Source organism: Amphiprion ocellaris, chromosome 5 (assembly GCF_022539595.1).
Source record: "Amphiprion ocellaris isolate individual 3 ecotype Okinawa chromosome 5, ASM2253959v1, whole genome shotgun sequence".
NCBI lineage: Eukaryota > Metazoa > Chordata > Actinopteri > Pomacentridae > Amphiprion > Amphiprion ocellaris.
Genome location: NC_072770.1, coordinates 12,648,743 through 12,660,798, shown reverse-complemented (window position 1 = coordinate 12,660,798; position 12,056 = coordinate 12,648,743). Strand labels below are relative to the sequence as shown.

General features: G+C 43.1%; 1 protein-coding gene across 1 annotated transcript; it reads right to left on the bottom strand.

Moving 5' to 3' along the window:
- Positions 1–316: 316 nt before the first annotated feature.
- si:dkey-156n14.3 (zinc finger protein ZXDC) lies at positions 317–11,512 on the bottom strand. Its single transcript, XM_023288035.3, has 10 exons — positions 9,523–11,512; positions 8,350–8,502; positions 6,982–7,060; positions 6,382–6,512; positions 6,083–6,253; positions 4,656–5,440; positions 2,962–3,046; positions 2,674–2,846; positions 1,355–1,456; positions 317–1,083 (listed from the first exon to the last, which is right to left on the bottom strand). Exons 1-10 carry the CDS (start codon positions 11,450–11,452, stop codon positions 997–999), a joined length of 3,696 nt encoding a protein of 1,231 aa, XP_023143803.1. The 5' UTR covers positions 11,453–11,512; the 3' UTR covers positions 317–996.
- Positions 11,513–12,056: the final 544 nt, after the last annotated feature.

Below are 12,056 nucleotides of genomic sequence, written 5' to 3'. Positions count from 1 at the left end.
GTTCAGCAAATGGGTCTTAACTGAGGTGTATGTGGAAGTTCTGCTGACAGGAACAAACTGGAAGCTATCTGATAAATACTATATGAACTAGCCTAATGTGGTTCCTTTAATCCCAAAAACATGTTCCACTTTATAATAAAATGTGACCAGTGGTGTCAAATGCAGCACTGAGATCTAGCAGGACAAGTATAGAGACGAGTCCGCTGTCTGAAGGGAGAAGATTAGTGGTCATCGGTAAATCTTCTATCTGATCACGATGAAAACAGTATATCTTCTTCAATCAAACAAGGTCAAATGAAAGCGCCTCCACACACCGTTCTGATTGTGCTTTGACTCTTTAATTCCTCTGTGTTTGGCTCTGCCACTGTAAACTTGCAGCTAAATAATAAATAAACTGATGACATTATTACAAGAAGGTAGTAACTCGTGTCACTCTGCATACAAACACATGATCGGGCATATTTTCAACATGGACCTACTGCTGCCGTAGAAAAATAAAATCTAGCAAAACAAGTCAAAATAACAGCAAATAAAGCAGATAACCCGCCAGTGGAGGCGTGCACAGCGTGGGGCGTCTGTAAGGCAACTGGAGCGTAGACAGCGCACTGTGTGTGCATGAGTGGCAATGTGGCACTGTGGAATAGACACCATTACTGTTGACACCCACAGGACACAGAGGCTCAGGGAGCCTCTGACATGACAGTGCTCTCAGCTTTGATTTTGGTACAAACTGGACTTTACAAATAAACAATATTTCTTCTGAACAAAATATCCTCATCTCCTCCTCTCAAGGTGCATTATATGTGGAATCATGTCCACCCCATCCACAAACTACATTAAGCACATGTCCAAAAAGGCCTTCAAAGTCACAGACAAAGACGAGGCAACCGTTTGATGGAGTCAAACATCTCGGGTATGTTTGTCGATGTAAACTGTGGACAGTTACGAGGTGTCAGCGAGGCCCATCAGACCTCTGACCCAGCAGCTCTCTGGGTGTCACTCTAAGTCCTGGAGGTTGATTGTGCTTCCTGTAAACTGGGAGTTATCTGAGCCGTTGTCGTCCTCAGTCATCACTGAAGGTTCCTGTGAGGAAACATCGCAGCTTAGTTGTCTCACACTGATTCTCTCTCATTCTCTCCCTGCACAGATATTATAGGGGAAAGTGGCAGTTTTCCTCAGCTTCCAAATGCTAGATAAACAAATACTGCTCATGTCAGCATTAAGATTATGGTGCATGTGTTTAAATTTCCCAATTCTACATGCTGTCAGCTGCACAGAAATGAACATTTCTTAAACACGTACAACAAAAATAACTACATAAACAACAGAACTGATAAATGAGAACTTTTCTCACCTGTAAAATGTTGACAGGCAGGTCGACAGTGAGCTGAGAGTGGGAGCTGGAGGGCTGAGAACTCAGCTGGAAAGCCAGGTCACCATCACTTGCTGGGTCATCCTGCATAAACACACGCTCTGATGAGCATTTCTTTCAATGACAGCTACACTTCACCTTGCTATTCACTGAACTCTGACCTCCATTAAAGAGTGAGAAATGGGCAAAATGATTTTAAATGTTCATATTACAAGATCTGGTCTGTATTAAGCATCAAAACAAAAAGCAAATAAACACAAATAAATGTCAATAATGCTGCTTAGAAATGAGAAAAGACATCTCTGAATGTGCCAGAGAATCATCACATTTAATGGCTTTTAGGTATCACAGTAATTCACTCATAATATTACGAACAGGTGTCAATAATGGATAATCCAACTGGTTTTAATAGCACCACTTTCACCAATTGCAACAAATGCAACCGAAAAACACTGCTTAACGAGGACCGCAGTAACTACCTGTAGCTGACATAACAACAGCACTTTAAATAACTTACAGGTTGTCGGCATCCTGACCCTTTTAAACAATTCTTCCTGTCGTCTTGGTTCCCAAATAAGTTTCTCCACTTTCACTCAAAAACTCAAATTCACACTGAGCTGATAAAATGCAGGCAAAGAAAAGCTTCTCATGGAAAAAAAATTCCTTTATGTATACATATATATTCATATTGTGAGGTATTATAAATAAGTTATAGAGGGTATTATATATTTTGCTTTTCCCTGCATCTCAAACTGAGGCATCAACATTGCACTCATCAAATGTGTGTCATCAGCCATGATTTCTGACTGCTTACTGCCGTCTTTCCCACAGATCTAAATGCAGGTGTCATTTTAGACACTGTTCCTATAGAAACCAGCTGTGTAGTCTGTGTGACTGAAGCAGGAGTGAATCAACCATCTTTCAAAGTCACTTTCATCCGAATACAAAATCAGAGGGGTCTGCTCAGCATATTTATACATGCCAGAGAGCCTGACTAATTGCTAAATGCTTAATTGTACCATGCAACAGACCTGTGTGGAAGCATCTGCATTTGTTGTGTTTCTCCACTCATTAATTCAGATTGTTCCTTTAAATTTGTCACCCGTTGTCTGTACTTTGGAGGGAGAGAAAAATGACCAAGGGAGGGAACATTAAGATGCACCACCTCCCAATGCTAAATAAAAGCCATCAAATGGAGTATAAGCATGTTTTAATGTTTGGTGGAATCCAGCTCTATCAGATCTTCACACTGGGTAGTTGGGAAATGAGTTGGACAGTAATCAGACATCTGAGAATCTCACCTGCAGCAGCTGAATCTGGACATACTGGGCCCCAGTAACAGGGTCCCGCAGGGTCAGGCCTCCATTGGCTGCTGTAGCTCCATCACTGTAACGACCACCAGAGGGAGCCAGAGGCACTGGAGCCACGGGTGCCTTAGCTCCTTTAGTTTTTCTCTGGCTTGAACCTGAAGTGCCTGAGTTGGACAAAGAGAAGCCCATTATCACTCACTGTTGTACAATGATTTTAGTCTCTGTCAAGACTGAATATGGAGCATTAAATAAAAGGGTAAATAGGTGAATTTATCGTACCAGATGAGGCTGAGGGGCCCCTTTGTTTCTTCTTCTTGGCCAGCTGAATGGCTCTGTAGTCAGTCCTGGCTGACCCTCCACTCTCCTGAAAAACAAAATGGGTGCACATTAGGGTTGGAACTAGGGCTGCAACTATCTGCACTGCATCGTGCACATATAGTATATACATATATTATATATGAACGATACAGCATGGATGTCCGTGTTCAGCGCTCTGCTTGGACAGTGATTTCTGTTACATTGCGCGCTCACTTCCACTTTCAATGACGTATCGTGCTCAGACAATTCATCATTAGTTGCAGCCCTAGTTAAAACTATCACTATAATAAACAAATCTGCATATTATGTTTTCAATTAACTGATTATTTGTCCAATTAAATGTCAGCAAATGTTGATAATTACAATTGACCACTTTCCTTTAATCTATCCAACAGTCTAAAAACCCAAGTACACTCATTGTACTTATCACAGAAGGATAAAAAGACCAGCAAAAAATTACTTCTGAAAGGTGAAAAGCAACATTTTTGCCTTTTTCATACTTTTAAGAAAAGACTAACCAAATAAATTGATCATCAAAGGCAGATTTGGAATATGTAACATTACTACTTCTTCAAGTTCTTAAAGTGGCAGCTTTTTGACATTTACAGTGTCCTTTAATGAAGAGCACTGCATGCTGCTGTGATAAGCAGAGGGAGGGAGGCTCAACAGACAGACAGCAAACAGAGGCTTAAAAAACAGTCAATAATTGATTAGGAAGATGTTCTCTCATGATCCTAAAATGTTAACTTGGGACTCTCTTAATTCCTGCAAGTACATTGCCTGCCAGAAGTATTCATCCCTCTTGGTGTTTTTCCTCTTTTACTGTATTACTTCCTGGAATTACTGGATTTGAATGGACCTAACACAAGAATCCAAATGTTTCAAAGGAGTGAAAGATAATAGCGCAGAAAAGGATGAAAAACAGAAAATTTGTGATCGCACATGTATCCATCCTCTTTGCTACAAAACCTCTAAATTTGATCAAACAAATTCAGAAATTCCATAATATGTTGATTAAAGTCCAACTGTGTGCAATCAAAGTGTCATATGATGCTTGCTGTTGTCTTTGACATTCACCAAGACAGCAACAATACAGGACAGCAAACAATTTTCCCCAATGGCAAATGCATGCTTCATCATGACAATGCACCCCTTCATAGTGCATTAAAACATGCAAGTATTGTTTGATTTTTTTGGGGGATAATATTTGTGCACAGAAGTTAAAGATTGAGATATTAAATTTTTAACACTGATGTTGGACGGCAGTACAGGACATGTATATTGTTTTGCCTCGTATCATCTTCCCAAAATATTGATCTAGTGGCTTTCAATTCAGACTGCTGTAGCTTTAATGGAAAAAGAGAGCAGAGTCCTTATTCAGACACGAGACTGACATGTTGAATTGTGCTCAGATCAACAGAGAAGACTGCATGTCTGAAAGTTGTGTATCTGTTTTTTGTTGATTTGACTGATGAGTAAATTGTTTCAACTAAGCAGCTCATTGTACCAACTGCAATAACAGTTTCCTCAAGATCCACATGCCCAGTACCAAAGAATACAGAGTAATGTTTTCCATTTCTTTTAAGAGCCGTACACCTTTAAAAACTTATAAATATTTTAATTTTTGAATAAAGAAAGACTATGTGGCTGCTCACCAGGAAGCTGCTCGGTGACACAGCATTGAGTTCTGTGTCTTTTTGTGGGCTGAAGCTGCTGCTGTGACTGGGGAAGACGAACTGGGTGAGAACTTTTCCTCCCTCCTGAGGTCCCAGCACCTCCACACAGCCCAGCAGAGGCCCTGCGCCCCCCTGGCCACCCACCTCCACTACTTTGGAGGGTGAGGCCAGCAGCTCGGCAACGGGGGTCACAGCCAGGGAAGCTGCTGACTCCACGCCCAGGGCGCTGGAAGAGCTGAGTGGGTGCTGCAGACTGGGATCCACAGATGCACCAGCACCCTGCATGGTGAGAGCCGTGAGGGTTCCCAGCGCCTCCGGGGTAACAGTCTGCACATCATCCAGGTTGAGGGTACCTTGTGGGGGTAGGACATCACCCACTGTTCCCTCCAGACCATGGTGGTGGCCCATGTCAGCACTGGCTGCCAAGATAAGAGGATCCACAGCCTTGGCTAGTGTGGTGCTAGTGCCAGTACCGAGTGTGCTGCCCACTGAGGAGGGGTCGATGGTGAGAATGCCCGAGCTGATCAGGGAGAGGTCCATTGTGAAGGTGCCGTTACAGCTTCCACCACCCACGGGAATTCCCACTCCGATGCCGGCAGTGGGCGCCGTGCCTCCAGGCACAGCAGAGAACAGAGAGCTGAGGTCCAAGTTAGTTAGCTGGTCGCCTCCGGCAATACCGGGCCCTGCAACCGTCGTTGGGGTGGAACTGATGAGTTCACTGCTGGGGGTCAGGGTGGGCGTCGTCTCCATCTGGTTCAGAACATCTGGGAAGGAGGAGAGGAAAAAAGTTTGCTAATAAGGACAGTCCACAATTTCCTACAAACAACTGTAAATATGTAATGAATGATTTTGTAAAATTGCTCCTAAAGAAAGAAATATTTTTAAATATGAGAATGAAAGTTACATCAGCAGCTGCACCTTTATTCAGTTTCATTACAATACATCATCACCTGACTGAAGAGAGAAAAACACACGTCCTTGTTTGAGTTGAGCAAGGTGGATGCAGAGGATCATCTGAGGTTGTCAGACATAACAGCAGATGTCCATAAAAGCGGCACATTCTGCCAAATAGTCAGACAAACTGCTATTTATCCTTTTCAAACATATACCGAATACTAAGCTTAGGGCTACTGTTGAATGTCAAAAAAGACAGCAAGTACATTATAGTTAGGACTCATTATCCAAAGAATATATCTATGCATGTATAAGAAACACCCTGTTTCTGTAAGACACTGCTGTCATCAAACAAAGAAGCATAAGTGGGTCATATATGGATATGTCTTGTTCTGTTTTAGGTTAACAGTACTGATTCCCTGGCTACTACAGGAAACCTAATTTGAAATGAATGAAGCTAAATGAATCATAGGCTGTTTTTAGGTCATGAGCCAACAGTGATGGTTACTAACCAGGACTGAGGTGGTGGTGTTTGAGCATGTGGCTCTTAAGGCTACTGCGGGAGGAGAAGTGCTTGGAGCAGTTGGCCACAGGACAGCGGGTCCTCAGGGTGCTGGCATCCTGCTTATGCTTCTTGGAGTGGATGTACAAGCTGCTGCGTGCTGAGAATTTGGCATTGCAGCCTGACAAACACACAGGAGGCAAACATCAGAGCCACATCACAGAAAATAAACAAACAGGAATGCTGTACAATTAAAAGACCTGACTACTACCATATTTTGATGTTTGAAGCTGTATCTGCTCTATGTACCTTCTGCATGGCACTGAAAGGGCTTGGTGCCCAGGTGTGTGATACTGTGACCCTTGAGGTGCTCGGCACGAGTGAAGGACTTTCCACAACCCTCCTCTGTACAGACAAAACGCCGGTCATCATCGTGTTTCCTGATAAACACAGACACAAATTCATACATTAAAAAACATCCAGTTAAAACTAATTTTGAATCAACCTTACCGCAATGCCTAAAACACTAAAGAAAAAAAGCTTGTAATGTCAAGATAATAAGTAAACTGTACCTATAAAACAGAAATGCAATAGTAAGGTAAGGTGACGGATACTAAAACAAAACTAAACATTTAACAGATGTGTTACCTCAAATCACAAACATTCAGTGTTGAAACATACCAAACTGTAACGCTAAACCAAAGCTACATTAACAAGCTTGTGTGACATGGCCTAGTCTGTCATTACTTGCTATTTCTACTGCATAATCCGATCTGTCAATACCTCAAGCACTAACTAACAGGTGAAATAAGTGAAGTCACAGCAGCTTTACTACTTTCAACCTATCTGACTTTAACAGTAAGCGTTGGAAGAGCACAAGTGGAAAAGCACAAGTTAATAAGCACTTACCGTTTATGTCGGAGCAACTTTGACATGCTAGTAAAGGACCAACCGCAGCCCTCTGAATCACAGACAAATGGTCTCTCACCTAAAGACAAGAAGGCAGAAAGTTTAATTGCGAGTGCATTAGGCGGTAACAAGCTAAATGTGAGCTTAGATTATGATTTCTGTAAAACTGGCCTATGTCATCCACTGCTGCACGGCTGACCTGCTTTAGTTTCCATTCAAACAAGATATTTTAGTTTCCAGTGACTACTTCTGTAATTATGGTTTGGAAATACCAAACACTGACAGTCATTGATTATGTCCGCAGCATCTGGCTGCTCTGTGATTTACTGTATTTCTGTGTCCACCAGAAATATTTTAGGAGCGCACGGCAGCCACATTTCAAATGTAATAAAGTTGGGTTTTTTCAACTGACATTTTCTGTGTTTTACAATGCAGTGAACAGATGCTTTTTGTTGCAGATACTTGGTGGCCATACTCTCATTTTAAATGACAGTACAGCTGATGTCATGGCTCAGCTGTTTTGATTTGCCTGGAATGTTGTTTAGTGTGCTCATATTTTGTGTTGATACTAATAAAGACTTTAGCTAAAGCACCATCTTGGTACTGACTTCTGGTTAACACCATGACCTCTTTATTAGCTGTGAACATAAGTACACTACTCCCAACATATATCAATGACAGGGAAATAAAAACACGTAAATAAAAAAAATGAATGCTGCATTTACCAGCATTAAAACGAAAAATAGCGCTAAAATTTGCCTATTTTGTGAGTACATGAGGGTCAGCAAGGGTCTGAGTGACATAAATGTCATAATTAGAGGGTGTCTGTGAAACTCAAACTTCTGCTCATTTCATTCATTTATCTGACAGGGACAGGGCTCATTGATCAAGTAACTTCAAATGAGCCAAGATTAGCCTACAAGACACTTGAGTGAAAGCTGCTCTCATCTGCAATGAGTGAACAAAGAGTAGCACATTCAAAGCCTCTTTGATTGAGGAATGTTTTTTTTTTGTTGGTTTATCTAAGGAGGAAGCCTAAAAATTTATCTGTGGCCTAAATACTCATCATTGTAGAATTATACCACGTATATTTAAAGACACTGTTCACTTATCTGTAGCTTTAGGTCCAGTTATACAGCACTGGACCCTCCTTCCTGAAGTACTGCAGAGATGTGAAATTGTTTCTCACTGTGTATGCATGTGGAGATTGTAAAATTATTTCTCACTGTGTATGCATGTGGAGATTGTAAAATTATTTAATAAATACCACCATATATAAGGTCAAAAATATTTTGGCACCCGTTTATACACCTGTTCGCCCTAAATAAGGTCTATGTGTGAGAAACTGAATACTTTATTATAACTTACCAGTGTGACTCCTCAGGTGGATTTTGAGACGACAGGCCTTGTCATACGTTTTGTCGCAGCCTGGATAGGAACATGTGAAATGGCCCGTTTCTCTGAAATGAGTACGATTGTGGGAGAACAGGGCACTGAAGGTGATGAAGGTTTTCTCACAGCCTGCATAGAGCAGAAAGGGGAACACGTAAATAAAAAAGTACACAAAAGCACAATTTATATCAAACCTGTAAAACCTAAATTATCAGATTGTTCAAAAATGGGGCATATAGTATTGCTGGAAAAGTACACCATGTGACTAACTGTTAGATCCTGATCAATCCTATCTCCATGTTGGGGATAATTTATAATAAAAAACAATTAGTTAGGTTACTACAATTATTCCATGTGTGTAAATGCATGCGACAGTCTCCCTTTAGAGACCCTTGTGCTGTCTGATGCTGCGGGTATTTAATAAACTCAGAGGAAAGACTGCTACAAACAGCTGGAAGCAACAAGCCAGATTTCAGCTCCTGTTAATGTTTTGTCAAAACATGAACTACATTCATTATTGGCGAGTCTCATTAATTGGAAACTCCATCTTCATCACATTAACATTTTTCTTTTGTGGACACTTTTAGTCTTAATAGATGTTTTTAAAGTACAAAGTGACTGAGAAAGATCTTTTACTAACCAACTGTGTCTTTTGCACTTTCTGACCACTATCGGTGCTGAAATGTGGAAAATCTCTTACTCAAATTGCTTCACATGACTCAAAGTAATGCAGCTTGTGAGTGCATTTATGACTGCATGCAGTTCGGACCTAAGACTGCCTCATGACTATTACAGAAAAGTGACCAGTGCACTCATTCAGACATGAAGCTGACCAATCAGATGCCATCAGATTAAAGGAAAGGAGTACATATCTGAAAGGGGCTTTGGTAGAAAAAGAGAACAGACAAGCTTCTACAAAAGAAATGATGTCGAGAAGAATTTAGACTCCTTAATATAAAATCCTTGGACCGGTTCTTCTTTTTACTATAACACACCAGACTGATAAGTACAGTTGAGTCGCTTCACCCTAAGATGTTCTGTGCAGCTGGTACAATACCAAACAGCAGATGGAGCACATGTGAAAGAAAAAGGGAGAAATTCTGAAATAAAAAGCATGATGGGAAAAAAACTATCACTAGTTTGTGTTACCTGGAAATTCACACTTGTGTGGCCTCTGCGGCTCAAAGTGGACCCTTTGGTGATTGGTGAGTCGCGTAGCACTGCGAAACCTCTCACTGCAGATTTCACAGATGAAAGCGTTGTCCTGTTCGTGGACTTTGACATGAGCCTTAAGGTTGTAGACGGTGGTGAAACGCCGTCCACAGCCTTCAAACTGGCAAGTGTGTGGCCGCTGCTTGTCGTGGGACTGACGATGCCGCTTTAACTTGTAAGAAGTAGCAAACGCCCAGCCGCATCCCTCCACGTTGCACTGATAGGGCCGTGGGTCCTCTGCGTGGTTCAGGAGGTGAACCTTGAGTTTCTGACGGGTGTCAAATGTGCAGGAGCAGCCTGGTTCTGGGCATCCAAAAGAGGCCAGTGTCTCTTTTTTGGACCTGATTAGTGGTACAGACTGGAAGTCCTCGTTGTCCGTGGCTTTGGGGGATGGAGTGACCAGATCGGCCTCTGTTACAGCACACAGCACCCCTGATTCTTGCTTCACAATAGGACAGGAGTCCAGTGAGGTGCCCAGCTCTGACAATGAGCAGTCATCCACGAGAGCCAGCTCAGAGTCGCTGACAGACAACCCAGGCGTGGGCTCTTCCTCCCGGCTGGAGCTGGCCAGTGCCAACGTGCTGATCTTCCCGATGGACTTGGTACCACTGTCATAGTTGAGAAGAACAATATCCTCATGGTCTTTCATGCCTAGGTGCTCCCTTAAGCTAATCATGTCATCCTCCTTGTGTACATACCCCTCTGGCGGGGCAGCCAGAGTCAGTATCCCATTCTCTATGGTCACTATGATGCTTTGGTTGTTTATCGTGATGGTTCCGGAGAAGCTTTCACTTGCAGGCGGGCTTGAGGAGGCCATGACCGGGTTTGTAGCGTCCTGCAGCCCGGTGGTGTCTGAAATAAAGCCCGATGTATCCATGGCTTCTACGATGCCCGCCGCCCCTGAGATCAAGGTCTCGTCGATCCGGGACGAGAGCTCCCTGACCAGCTTACTGTCATTGTTTTCGGTGCAGATCTGCCCACAGATCTTATCGCCATATTTGTTTGTCAAAACAACGTCTTCGACAGTACGGTGGTAGGCGACCTGTTTACCGTCACTCAGGGCGGAATTATCGCCCAGTAAACCGAAAATATGCTCAGGTTTTTTCAACGTTTGCGTATCAAGACAGTTCAAGTCGTCGTTAGCTTCGCAGAGAACAACGTTACTGCCGTTTCCTACATCCATGGAGCCCCGGTGACTCGGTTTCGAGCTCTCCGGTGGTTTACCTTTCACTTTATCCTCACATGATGCATCCTGTCGGGGTTTGCTCCCATCCTCTTCAGCTAAAAACAGCTCCTGTGTTGTTTTATCCGAACCGTTTATCGGTGTGTTGAAGCTGCCCGGGGCGGCGGTAGCAGCAGCAGGACAGTGGCCGGTTCCTGGCTGCTGCTTCGAGGCGCCGTCCTCACGCTGCTGCCGTAAAACTGGAAACAGTAACGTTAGCTGCCGCTGCGGTTCCTCTTCCCCTTCAAACAGAGGCAGCGCCATTTGCATTACCGTCTCCCCGCTTTCCGCCCCGTACTTCCTGCCCGTCCTCACCGACTCCAACTCATGTTCCCTCCTCACGTTATAAAGTCCGACGCTCGGTTTGATACCCGGTAAATTAACGGTCGTTTGCGGTCTGCTAACTGGCGAACAAGCCTCCTCGCTGCCATTTTCCGCCAGCAGGCGAAACGGCGACGTCCTCGGCCTGGTGTTGTTGTTGTTGTTGTCGCTGTGAGGCTCCAACGGTCCGTCGGCGTCGTTTTCGCTGGGAACAAAACGAGGTAACGATCCGGTGGCCGACCGAAGCGGAGACGAAGCGGTTCTGTGTAGGGCGCCATGTTGAGAGTGAATGTTTTGGGCATCAGAAAGCCCCTGGATTTCCATCTTGGTATCCCTGTAGCAGCGCCACAGAAAAGGCCCGCCCAAGTAGACGGAGGGGATCCGCGGAGCCACTTCACGGTTTCCAGCAGGCCCAGTGAGGCGTTCACAGCCAGCACGGAAATCCCCCACAAATCAATAGAGGGCTACATAAAAAAAAAGCTTATTATAGTTTACACGAGTTGTCACATGCTTCTACATAACAGTCTAGCAAATGGGCAAGAGTGAGTGACCCTCAAAAGACTGAAAAAAATAACAAGAAATTGTGCCACCACACTGTGAGGAATGGTCATTTATATATTAAACTAATCAAAAGAAAATGATTTTTTAAAGTATAATTCAAGTAATCAATTTTATACCACATGTAGCATTTTGGAAAAAAATGTTGACAACTTAGAAAAAGCAACCAAATAAAAACATTTAATTTCAGTTTAGTTATGTGACAGAGTTACGTGACGATCGGCGTCTGTTTGTCTGTGCGCAACATTACTCAAAAACAGAATAACAGAATTTGGATGAAATTTTCAGGGAAAGTCAGAAAGGACACAAGGACCAACTGATTAAATTTTGGCAGTGATGTGGCTCATAGTCTGGATCCACGGCCTTGTTA